Here is a 13,085-nt window from a genome sequence, read left to right on the forward strand (position 1 = left end):
ACTCGATAATAAACATGATTACATAATCGGTTACATAATAAGCATTTTAGTAGCAGTATCTATGTACTTGGCATATATGTAAAGATAGTCAAATTCTTCGCCATTATATCATTATCATAGATAGCTATTCATTATTTGGAAAAAACAGCAGCAATATGCTTTGTTACATATATTATATATATATATATATATTTATATATATATATGTGTGTATGTATATAATATATACTCGTATATATCCATTATAAGTAGTTGTAAATCGATCGAGTTATACTGTTATTCAATTCAGAGCTAGTGGTTTGGGTTAACGCATCTATATCGGTCTATATCTAAGTGTCTATAAATATATATATGAATATATAAACATTTTGTCAGACTTAAAAATGGAGCTTACGGCTGGCGTGTGTCTTGATTGGGATGTGGTGTCCTCGGAATTACAAAGTATTACTAATTATTATTATTATTATTATTATTGTTGTTTTTTGTTTGTTATTGATGGCTTGCTAGCTGGCTGCACTTAATCTGAATCGGAGAACGCAATTGGAGGCCTTCGTCTATATAGTTATATATAATATAATACATAAATGGGAGTATATTAGCTATATCAAACTGTTTGTTCATCAGTTGAATCGTTTTATCGTTAATCTTATACGAGGGATTGGGATTCGTTACGATGAGTGGTTTTCTTTTTTTTGTTTTGGAATCCGGCATCAGGCAAAACTAGTGAAGTCTTCACTCTACTTTTAAGGCAAATCGCGCAAGTTGGGGGTTGTGTTTAGAGGGTAGCTAAGGAAGAGGGTGTGTGTATGTCGGGCGGTGTGTTTCCAAAACTTCTGCAGATTTCGTATTCCCCAGAAGTTGAGTTCCAAAAAAGATTCTTTGAGGTATAACACTGTCATCAATTGAATGAGAACAGAAAAAGATCTCCGGAAATCTTCAAATGTCTTAGGAACACCCCGATGATATATTATGCATATGTTTTTCTGTCTATCTATTGAGTAGTATTAACATTAAATTTCATATATATATATATATATATATATATATATATTACTTGCTTGTGAACAAATTGTCAACTACGTTTATATACAGCTGCTTTGATTTCAAGTTCTACAAGATCTTGATTTTGATCTGAGGTAAAAAACACGCTCCTCTGTTGATGCTGCTCAAAATGTTTTTGGTTTTTCCTCCGCTGGTTTCCCTTCGTTCGGTTCCATTTGATATATGCATGTTCTGATTCTTCCTGAAAACCATTTGATTTCTCTGGTGTTTTTCGACCTTTTTTTTATATGTATATATATTCAGCTTGCGAATTTTGTTTGTTTTTTGTATGCAGCTATCTTATTTTATGTTTTTTAATTGCTTCTTTTACTTCTGAAGATGACTTTTAAATTGAAAGTAGCTTTGTGATTTGAGTTGTATTGCTTTTACTCAAATGTTTGCCCATAAATGTAGCTTTATGGATTTGTTTGCATTTTTCTTCTGACGATTTTAGTGGTTATGAAACCTCCTTCGATTTAAATACATGTTTCTCTTCTCGATCTTTGGGCTCCTTCGTCTACTTTTGTGGTTTTCCGCCAATCCAATTATTTTTCCAGCTGAGTCCGTAGTATTTCCGCAGTTTCACTTTTTGCTCAACCTGATTCCTTGGCTTTTTATTGAAGCTTCCAGTTGATGCTTCTCCTTAGTTCTTCTGCAGATCCACTGGCTTATCCTCCAGATTTCATATATTTTTTTTTAAGCAAATCCATTTGTTTCTGCCCGATTCCTTCGGTTTTTCTGCATATCCACTTTTTTTCCCTTGTTTTTCTGGATTTCCAACTGCTCCTCCGATCTCGGCCATCTTCTATTTGCATCCCCTTCTTTTTCACTTGTATGTTTGAGCCTGTCCTGCTCTTTCACAGGCGGTACTCATAGTGGGCCGATCGAGATCGCCTCGCTCCGGAGTACCAGCGATAGGGCACCCGCTGCTGATGCAAAGCCAGTCCAGCTGCTCCTCCGATGCCTCCGCTTCCGCTACCGCTACCGCTACCGCTTCCGATGTCCGCTCCGGGACTGCGCGCCAACTGGAGGGTCAGCGCCAGTCGCGTCTGCTAGGAGGAGGATGCCGATGGCGATGGTGTGCTACCGCTGGAGGCCTGTCGTCTCTGCTGTTGCTGCTGGGGCAACTGCATCGCCGGAGCCGTCATGCGGCGTCCCAATGTGGGCAGAGGATTGGCATCCAAATAGGCCTCCGGACTGAATCGCACCCGGCTGTGCTGGGAGCCAATGGAACCCTCTTTGGCACTCAGATAGGAGCTATCGTCGCTGGTCAGCGAATCCGGTGGCGTGGGATTTGTGGGTGTGCCTTGCTGCGAGGATGTGGAACCATTGCCCCCACCATTGTACTTCTTCAACGAGCTGCGCAGCTTGGACTGGCCAGCCAGTGGTGGTGGTGGTGGTAGTGAAACGCCCCCAGTTGCCGGCTGCTGGTAGCCCAGCGAAAGAGCATGCTGCTCGAAGGGCAGACTGGCTGGTCGCGTCACCGCCGCCGTCGCATATTTGCTCTTGGTCATGGGCAACGGACTGTGGATGAGGCGATTCAGCAGCTTGGGCGATCCGGCATACAGTTCCTGCTTCGTGGGCGGTGGCACTTGCTCCCGCTCCCGCTCCCGCTCGCGCTCCCTCTCGTAGTCCGCATTCAAATTCAGATTGTTGTAATCGTAGCAGAGCAGCTCTTCGTGCTCCAGCAGAACGTTGGAGTTATTGGAAACGGTCGATGGAGTGCGTCGGTGTCCGGCCGCACTCACGCCCATTTGGGGCACCCGCGGCGGTGGCGTGCGGGTCTGGTTGACCGGACAGGGAACGGTTGTGGGAACGGAAACGGGCACCGGAACCACTGGCGCCTCGTACTGGTAGTCGTAGTAATCCGGGAGCCGATGGTTATAGTCGTAGGAATAGTCCGGATACGATTTGCAGTCACGTTCGTAGCTGTAGTTCAACTCCGGCCGGTAGGGAAAGTAATTGGAGCCTATAAAAAAAGGGGTATTAGATAAAGCATCTACAGATGTATTCACACAAAAAAAACAACATATGTATGTAAAATCAACAATTTAATTGTTAAAAATGCCATATTAAAAATAGGTAATATAACTACACAGAAAAATTGAGAAACAGAAAAATAAGTAATCTGTAATTCTGAATATTACCTTTTAAAACAGTACAAAACAACAATAACCTATACAAAATAGGTAATTGCCATGAATATAGTATAAATTAAAATAAAACAAAACTTAAAAAAAATAAAAAAAATTTAAAACAAAAAATAGGATTGTAAGGATTTTAATTGGAATGTTTCGTTAATTGAAAAGATAGTTACGATATCATCTGTGATAAAAAAGTAAGCGTAAAACTATTCAATTTCCCAAAAAAAAAAATCAAAAAATACATGAACATTTTGAAAAATAATAAATTGACAATTATTCTGTTGGCTTTACATGTTGTTGTGTGCATAAGGAACTCACCGAAGTAGCCATTCCGGTAGTTGCCCCCATCGTTGGAGTAGCTCGGTCCGTTTCTCAGGTAATCGGCTGGCGCATAAAGAGGCGGTGGACCAATGCCACCGCCCACACGGAACTCCTCGAAGGCATCCGCTTGGGGATTCGGGTTGCCGAAGCTGCTGTTGCTCAGCTTGCGACGTCGCGATGGCGTCGGTGGCTGGGTGCTGGCGAAGAGGCCGCTCACTCCGGTGGCCGGTGGTTGGGGGCCAGCCACTGTGGTCACCACCGCGGATGAAACTGGCTGGGGTTGGTGGTGCTGCTGGTGGTGGTGGTGGTGCTGCTGCTGGAGCTGCTGCTGCTGCTGCTGCTGGTGGTGGTGGTGCATCTGGTGCTGAGGAGTCCGCTGCACGGGCGTGTAGTACGGCTGACTGCCGCCGATTCGGCGGGCAAGGGAAGTGGGCTGGGATTTGCTTCCCGTTGATTCAATGCCACCAAATCTGTGGGTAGGAAAATTGCCACATATTTATATTGTGTATTTATTATTTATAATTTATTTATATCGCCAACATAACAAATCTTAGTTGGCTATCTAACTGACACTTAACTAAACTAAAGTAACGAAATGTTTTAAAAATGCAAATGATTATGAGTAAAAAGTGAGTGCATGTAAATAAACGAAAGCAAAAAGTTTCAATTTAATTTAATTTTTTTTTATTAAATATATTTGAATACTTTAAAAAATTCTTTATGGAATAAACCAAAGTAAACAAAGAGGAATTATATGTTTTCTTATGATTCAACGATTTAAAGCCCCAAATAAATATAAAAAAAATCGTACATACATATTATATACGATAAAAAATTTAAAATATTAATAAAGCTTTAGCCATGAAAAATTGACAGTCATAATTCTTTATTGGAGTACTTTGAAAGTAATGTGTCAATTATGATCATGAACTGAAAAATATTTAAGCTCATCAGTATTATGAGCTTTAGAATTTTATTTTTAGGTAAACGATAAAAAGGAATAAAATAATGATTATATTTTAAAAGCATCCTATTGATAGTTCACTCACCTCGCCTGGCTGCTCATCTTCCTGGGCGTGCTTTCCCGGAGATCCTGCTGTTCGCTCTCCTGCTGTTTAAATGGCGCGTCCACCTCCAGTTCCAGGATCTGCGCTTGAGGTGGCTCCACCTCCTCCGAAACGGAAACGGGAACCACCGCCTTGGGAGCCGCTTTCAGGGCGGGCACCTCGCTCAGCAACGTGGGATGCACTGGCGACACGTTCGACATCCGTACATCGTATCCGGCCGCCACTCCGGCCAACAGGGAGGCCATGTTGTAGAGCAGCAGTTCGATCACCGAGAGCTTCGGCTTGCGGGCGGAATCGCCGGCGTAGAGCGTCGGCAGCGGAACGTTGCTGGTGAAACGGCTGAGGAGATATGGCGATGGCGACATAATGGGCATGTTGGTGGCCCCCGGGCGCCAGTCGTCCATCTTGCTGTTGCCCTGGTATCCTGGATGGCCGGCAGCATTCCAAGGCGGATTGAAGACATGATTGAGTTACGGAATATGGCTCGAGGGCTGGGGATCGATAGCTGGGATTTGGTCGGTGGTCGGGTAATCGGAGGGGGACGAGTAGTTGGATAGTAACCGCAGGCAATACCAAAGTTTAACCACCGCATACCAAGAGTCTTAGTTCGTTCGTCCGAAAGGGGATTAAACTTATGCACAAATAAAAATCTATTACAATAACCCTTTTTTACTATTTAAGATACAAAAATTTACAATTTGACAACAAATTTACAACATTTAAAGATGAACCTATAATTGATATTTTTAGAGGTAAACTGAATAACTATTGCCTATTGCAGTTAAATAATTTTTCACTTGAATTTTAAGTTAAAATGTAAAAATAATTAATAATTTAATAAGGTTAATTAGCTTTTTATTTGTGCTTTTATGGCTGGGGGAGACAATCAAAACTGGTCGGCAGATTCTCTTAAGTTGGTTTTATTGTCGGATTTCTGTTTCTAGGTATTGGTTCTTCTTTATTGTTTTTTTTTTATTTATTTTTTTTTTTTTTTTTGGGGTTGGCTTGGCCCCAAAATGGAAAATACATTAATATACAAAGTACATTGAAATCGAATCGAGCAGTAAACGTAAAATGAACAAATTGTAAAATCAATATAAATATACAATTGAAAATTTCAATAAAAATAATACAAAAAAATTATCATTTCTTTTTTTTTCATCATCGTTTTTTGATCACAGTTTTTTATTTTTTTTTGCTTGTATTACTCGTGAGCTTTTGTAAAAAAAGAAATCATAAATAAATAAGCTGGAAAACCCAATTGCGTAATTAATGTAAATAAAACTGTGCTCAAAATACCAAAGGAGTCGAATTAAAAATTATAAATTAAATGGAGTCCCGCGTGTTCCGCAAATCGTCAGCAAATTTTTCGTTAAGTTTTTCGCCAAACGAAGTACGGAAAGTGATGGAAATTTGGAAAATATATCTCTTACATAGAGAAGGGGAAGAGAAGACTTTTCGCAAGGCAAAAAAAAAATATTTAAATTCCTAAACAACTAGAACTTAGTTCAACTAAGATGTGTGTGTAATGTAATGTAAGGACGCATGTACGCCTCGTTTTAAATATAGCAATATGGTTTACTTATTGTTAATCCAATTGTTACACATTCATGTATATGATTTAGTTGAATAATTTGCCATTGGCCCATGCACGAGTTTTTTTTTTTTTGTTTGGTTTTGGATGTCTACGTATAAGCAGCGTTAGTCTATCCGTTTAATCCGTAAATCTTCGTCCTCTCTCTATATTATTCCGTAACTTTTTTCAGGTTCATCCCCTGACCAAAAATCACTGGACTAATTAAGAAAAATCTGTTTTGTAGATTTTGCATATTGCATTCGTTAGGAACAATTCGGTTATTTCAACGGAAAAGGGAGTTTTGTTTTTGTTTAGTGATTTCGTTAGACGGGGATTTTTTGGAAATCTAGGCAGCACTCCTAGCTATATGGCTAATCCTCAGAGGAAGTCCTTGTTCCTTATCGTCTGCGTCTGACTTAGTCTAGAGTTTTAATATAAAACAATGAGCTAATTAGGCGGTTTAAAGGCGGTTTTCAGGCGGTTTTCAGGCGGTTTTAGGCGGCAAACTCCAACAGCAGCACAGCGCTCTTATTGCTCTTAGTCCGTTTCGCTCGATATGGAGCGTCCATTTCAGTTTCTGTTTCAGCATCGTTCCAGTTGCTCGCAGGATTGCGTCTGTGGCTTCTTGCCCTTGCGCTTCAGGGCGCGACTACTACCGCCCATGGCCAAATCGGTTTGATAGGGATCGATGGCACTGAACTCGGAGCCACCAACCAGGTTGTGCTCGGCCAGCTTGCTGTACTTCTTACGCGAACGCGTGAACAGATTCAGAAGGGAGCGGAACTTGCTCGATCCAGCCGAGTGATGTTGGTTAAGTTGAGCATGGTGAGCATGGACATGTGGATGCTGTGCCCCGACTGGCGCCTCGACGGACTTTGATTTGGTGATGTGCTTGGGTCGCTGCTTCTTTTGGTTCTTGCTATGCTGACGCTGCTGCTGGGCCAGCAGGTTCTCCTTCATCTTGATCACATCGGGATGGGGCTGGACATCGCGCCAACGACGTGGTGTCAGTATCGAGTTCTCCTGTATGTGATAGCCGGCCTCGCCCTGGATCACCTCTCCGCCGGATGAGGTGATCGAGGCGGAGGCGGAAGCGCTGGTCGAGGACGACGAGAGCGATGGCGAGGCGGAGCGGTAGGTGGCGAAGCTTATCGAGGCGCTGGACGTGTAGAGATCCGTTCGGGCAGTGGTCGTTGGTGCGGACTCCTCGAAACTGACGCTCTGGAAGGTCACAGAGCTCTTGCGCGACGTGGTGGAATTCTGGCGCATCTGGCTGGCATTCACTTGACCATCATCTTCAACTTCGACATCCGGCAAGTTCATCTCAAGCTCAGCCTCAGCCTCAACCTCCTCCACCTCGACGTCGCCCTCTTGCCTTGTGAAGAAACAGTGCCGCGGGAACTGCGATCCGGAGGGATTCCGCTGGAAGCGTCCACCCTCGAAGGCCTCCTCCGCATCGTGATCATCGCAATCTCGGCTGGCCAGCGTTGTCAGCGGTGTGCTGGAGTTGCACATGGTCAGGTCACCACTGGACTTGGAGTTCACCCGCTCGCTGCTGGCCATGGACATCTTCTTGATCACATCGCGATAGAAGGCATGGTCGTACGTATTGTTATCCTCGGCGGGCGGCAGCGGCAATTGGGTGGGCGACAGTGCCAGACTATTGCTGCTGATTGGCTGGGGCGGATAATGATGATGATGATGATGATGATGGTTGTTGCTGCTGTCCAGCGAGTGCTTCTTCCTGCCCACGGCGGGACTGTTGCCTAGACTGCCGCCAAATCGCTGCAGATGCACTGCACCGCTGGCCTGATTGGATGAGTTGTTGGACTTGAGGAAGTGAAAGCAACCGGTTGGACTGGCCACCGTGTCCGTTTCCGAGCTGTCATCCGTGACCAGATAAAGTGGTGGTGCATAGTCCAATCCGAACTCGTGACTCCTGGCGCGATGGTACGGCTTGGCTGGCGTTGGATGGCTGCTGGTGCTGCTGTTCGAGTTGCTCCTGCCATTTTGGAGCACCACTACGATGTTCGTTGGGGAGGTCGGGTTAGTCTGACTGTTGTTATTGTTATTATTGTTATTGATATTGATATTGCTAGTACTAGTACTATTATTATATAGCTGATTGCTGTTGTTGTTGGCGGAGATGCTGTTGTTGTTGTTGTTTTTGTTGTTGTAGGTGGTGGAGGTGGTGGTGGTGGTGGTATTGTTGGTTGTGGTTGTGATGGTGGTGGTGATGGCTTTACTACTGCCAATGTTGTTGTTGTTGTTGTTGTGGGGACGCGTTAGTAAATAGGGTATACCTGGGTACAACAGGGGCGTGGTTGTTGTCCCACCAACGCCTCCACTGTCACATCCACCCAAAGTTCCCAAGCCCGGCGGCGGCGTCAGCGAGGCCACCTGTTGCTGATGCTGTTGCCGCTGCTGTTGCTTCTTGTCCAGATTCGGAGCACTCTTGCTGAACGAGGAGTGGGTTGAGGTCTGGGCGGGCCATTCCGGCTGACCGCCGCCCAGTTGTGAGGGCAGTAGGGATCGTTCCCGCTGGTGCATCGTCGACGGGCCCCACGTCTTGCCCTTGTGCCCATCGGTCACTGGATACACACACATTTATATACATTGTATTGCACATATGCCCCAAATAATACGGAACATAAATGGAAATTATAAGGGAAAAGAAACGAAAAGCAAATCAATCAAATATACAGATAATCAAATCATATATTAAAGATAACATAAATATGCAAGAAATTCGGTTTTATAGTTGCCATATTCCGGCTGCTGATATAAAGTATTCTACATTCCGGGGGCATGACTAGTCCCACTGACTAATCTCAGGCCTTTTGGATGCCTAATCTTATCTCTAAGAACTGCAAAGTGCACCGCTGCATGCGTAATGTAAACTAATTAGGGGTACAGTGCGTTTCACAAATCTAGGCAAAAAAAAAACTAGGAATGAAAGTCAATAACAGTATTTCGTATGATCAAATCAATTAAGTATATCAAAGCAAACATTTGCAATTTTAAAAACGTTAGTTAAAAGTTTAAAATTATTAGCCTTCTTAGGCATTCTATTAAGTGTATTGAGAAATTGTTTAATATGTAATTTATTATAAAGAATTTTAAAGGAATTAAAAACTTGTTATTTTTTACTTCAATAAATAGTCTTGAACCGCACGTTACCCGACAATAATTCATAGAAACTTTACATTTCATCTGAATACTTAGCCTAATCGTGCCATCTGATAATTCCTATACACATATGTAGGACTTGAGTTTAATGTGTTTGCTAAAACCTAATCGTATGATCTCATTAGCCCAAGAAGAAGGGGATATTCCCGACCGTAAGATGGGTACTCACGTGCCACGATGCGCAATCCGGAGAACGAGGGTGATCCCGGCTGCTCCGCCTTGTCGCGTACGGCCGTAATGGTGTGCCGGAATCCCGTGGGCAGCCCAATCTGCAGTGGTTTGTTCTGTATGATAGACATGCGAAATATTCCAAATTTAGGGTTTATGTTCCATGTAAATATGGGGCAGTCTCTGTTACCTTTTTGCCCTTTTTGGGCTTGCGCTTCGATGGCACCGGCTGCATCATGACCAGCTCCCGTTCAATCAGTACCATTTCACGCTCGTGCAGAATTTGCTCCTGGATTTTCAAGAGGTTCGCCTTCTCTCGCTGTTCGTTCTGCACCCGAAGTAGCTGCTCCTCCTTGTTGCGCAATTCCTGTCGGGATTAAAGGGTACAACATGGCGGAACGTGAGGGGTTAGTGTGGGTAAAGCTTAGTCTTAATGGGGGACAAGTGCTACGAAATAGCTTTAACTAGGAACTAGAAACCATGCAGCAGTTGGCTTGAGTGAGGGCTATTGTGGGAAGTTATCCAGCCAAACCAAAAACAGGATAACATTGAGTACAGTAAAGTATACTTAAGTAAAGTAACATAACAGAACGAAACTTAACGAAACGCAACTGAAACGCAACTGAAACGCAAAAGGCGGGCAGAGTGAAACCTGTTGGACGCGCTTACCTCTTCGATGGTTTGGAAACGCTTTACGTCGTTTGATGTTTTTTTTTTCGATTACAGAGGAATTTTGTTTTATGTTTTGGAGAAAAAGTATATACCAAATTATTAGAATTTCATCAACGACCAAATGGACGAATTATAGAGAGAGCGAGAATGGAAAAATAACACAGGATAGGCGTAGGGCCAACAAAGAACGATCTAGAAAGGTTCTAGAGCAACTCTAACATGAATAGGAATTGGTTTTGCCGGTTTGCAGAGGTTCTCTTAGCCTGATGGTACCTTTTCTTTTTCGCGCAAGTCATGGAGCACCTCGGCGATCTCCTTTTTCCAACACTCTTGCATATAGTGAAAGGATTCCTGAGGCGTCAGCGTAAACTTGGAGCAGGCGATGCTTTCCAGCTGCTTGAGGATCTCCTTGAAGCCAGGTCGCTTATGCGGATCCGTTTGCCAGCAGCCTGTGGGTTATCAGCATTATCATCGGTATATTATGAAATTCAAAAAAAGGCTCTGAGATCTACTTACTTTTCATCAGTGCACCCCAGGTCTCTGGGCAGGTTTTTGGTATGGGCAAGGTCAGCGTGTTGACAGCCACGCCGTACGCTACGGACAAAGGATCGAAGCCTTTGTAGGGCGTCTCGCCCGTAATCAGTTCCCAAAGCAATACACCATAGCTCCAAACATCAGAGGATCTGTGGGTTAAAAAGGTTAGTTAAATATGCAACTGCTTTGGAGGAAATCAAATTAATTTGCTTGGCAATGGACACTTTATTTGAAGCTTTTAATCAAAAGAAACTTAGATGGATGACATTTCTAGATAACTTTTTGATATTTTAACCATCTTATATGGCCAGCATTTCTACTGTGGAACAGATTGTTTTCTTTATATTCTATCACTCAATTTGTATCTTAGATATAAAAATTAAAATATTTTTACTCTGTTTGACCTTAAAGTTGAAAATGTTACTTTCAGCTTTATATAAAATCAAAGCTATTGATAGATGATTTGGTTAACCCTATTCTTTTGTGAAACTTACTTGGAGTAGGTGCTAACGCTAATGACTTCTGGTGGCATCCAGGCATATGTGCCCGCCGCGCTCATGCGTTGCGTGTTGTACATCTCCCTGGCCAGACCAAAGTCCGTGATCTTGAGCGTCTTCTGCTGCAGATGATTGCCCTCGATGGCCTCGTAGATCAGGACATTGGAGGACTTGAGGTCGCGGTGGATGATCGACATGGGCGCCTCGTTGTGCAGATAGTTCATGCCGCGGGCTATCTGAATGGCCCAGTTGACCAGGACATCGGGTGGTATCTTGCCGGCCAGTATGCGATTTAGGCTGCCACCTCTGGCGTACTCCATCACCAGACAGAGCTTGGTGTTCAGGCACACGCCACGCAGGGCGGCAATATTCTCGTGCTTGAGGGCCCAGAAGAGTTTGGCCTCCTGCAGGACATTGTCCCGCATCCGTTGCATATCATCCTCGCCCGTTTGATGGGCAATCTTGATGGCCACCTCTTCGCCATCGTAGAAGCCGCGATGAACCTTGCAGAAGCCGCCCGAACCGATGACCTCCTTGATGTCCATCTCATCGTACTCGATTTCATGCGGCTGGATGTCGCCAATGGCGGAGGAGACATTAAGTTGGAGTGGATCTTCGTCGGTGACAAAGTCCTTGGGGAAGACGCCAACCTGGTTGGGATAGCAAGGGGGTTAGTTTAGGTTAAGCTTGACTAATGTCGCAAAAGGGATTTGTTTTTACCTTATCTCCGATCTTCCCAGTCCACCAGCCCACATCGCCGGACACTTCGCTGTCCGTGGACAGGACCACCACGATCTCGCCGCGCCGCAGGGTCAGCTCATCCTCGCCCTGGGCCTCGTAATCGTAGAGGGCGGTCCACAGGCTGCCATCGCCCACCTGGGGCTCCATTTGCTCCAGATCCTCGGGGATCTGCTGGTGATGCAGTTGGTGTTGCTGTAACTGCTGCTGCTGCTGCTGCTGCAGCTGCTGCTCCTCGCTGATGGGGAGCATGGTGGTCCTGGCTGTATGGGGATTCCTCGGGAGTCCTTCGGAGGCATCAAAGGCCCACACTTGGCGACATGGAAGTCCCTGCGACGTCTTTGTTTTTGTTTTTCTTTTCTTGCTATTGTTTCTCTGGGGTGGGAAAGAGATAAAACGAAATCGAAGAAGAAGCAAACGCAGAAGAGGAAGAAGAAGAAGAAGAAGAGGAAAGTTGGTTTAGTAATATTAGTTAAACGCGAAAGGGGGGGGTGGGGCTGGCTGACTTACTTGCTGGCGATGGCGATGGTTGTTGCAATCTGCTCCTGGTTGACTCCACTGTTCCACTGTCGTTTTGTCCCACTGTCCGTTTGTCAACCACACGCACAACAACAACAACAGCAACAAGAACGGCAACGGCAACAACACACAATCAGACAACACGATACAAAACACACACACTCGCAAACGCAAACGCACACGCACTGCACACCATTGTCGCTCTGTCGCAGTCAGCGTCGCAGTCGCAGTCAACGTCGCCTTATCCTTGATCCTTTGCAATCGGTTAATGCTTTTTTATCTGCCCGATTCCGCATATGTTTTTAAAACATATATGTATTAAAAAAAAAACTAGAGTTGCACTGTTCAAATCGGAACTAGTTTAATTGAACTGGTCTTTGCACCCAGCTAAGGAACTAGTTTCTCTTCTGGTTCTCTTCAATGTTTTGGTTCCAGTTCGTGGAATTTCTTTTAGCTGTCGTTATCTTTAAGGCTCTCATATTAATAAATATTAGTAGTTATAAATAATATTTCTCTATTTTGGGTGTCTATTCTGCAGTAAAAGGCTATTTTAAGTGGGTCTCATGAACTGGATACGGGCAGCTAGTTCCCTAGTTCCCCCTTCGGTAATACTAAAAAA

General features: G+C 44.1%; 1 protein-coding gene across 3 annotated transcripts; it reads right to left on the reverse strand.

Annotated features, from left to right (window-relative positions):
* Positions 1–192: 192 nt before the first annotated feature.
* LOC108136503 (mitogen-activated protein kinase kinase kinase) lies at positions 193–12,831 on the reverse strand. 3 transcript variants are annotated; one of them, XM_017257742.2, is made up of 11 exons: positions 12,458–12,831; positions 11,930–12,322; positions 11,207–11,859; positions 10,695–10,861; positions 10,452–10,627; positions 10,176–10,196; positions 9,697–9,873; positions 9,508–9,622; positions 4,556–4,997; positions 3,504–3,976; positions 193–3,010 (listed from the first exon to the last, which is right to left on the reverse strand). In XM_017257742.2, exons 2-11 carry the CDS (start codon positions 12,197–12,199, stop codon positions 2,094–2,096), a joined length of 3,411 nt encoding a protein of 1,136 aa, XP_017113231.1. In that variant the 5' UTR covers positions 12,200–12,322; positions 12,458–12,831; the 3' UTR covers positions 193–2,093. The 3 variants fall into 3 exon arrangements, with proteins under 3 accessions (XP_017113231.1, XP_017113228.1, XP_017113230.1); XM_017257739.2 differs by lacking the exons at positions 193–3,010; positions 3,504–3,976; positions 4,556–4,997 and adding an exon at positions 5,783–8,740 and having other exon boundaries at positions 12,458–12,826; XM_017257741.2 differs by lacking the exons at positions 193–3,010; positions 3,504–3,976; positions 4,556–4,997; positions 10,176–10,196 and adding an exon at positions 5,783–8,740 and having other exon boundaries at positions 12,458–12,826.
* Positions 12,832–13,085: the final 254 nt, after the last annotated feature.

Source organism: Drosophila elegans, unplaced genomic scaffold, assembly GCF_018152505.1.
Source record: "Drosophila elegans isolate 14027-0461.03 unplaced genomic scaffold, ASM1815250v1 contig_149, whole genome shotgun sequence".
Lineage (NCBI taxonomy): Eukaryota > Metazoa > Arthropoda > Insecta > Diptera > Drosophilidae > Drosophila > Drosophila elegans.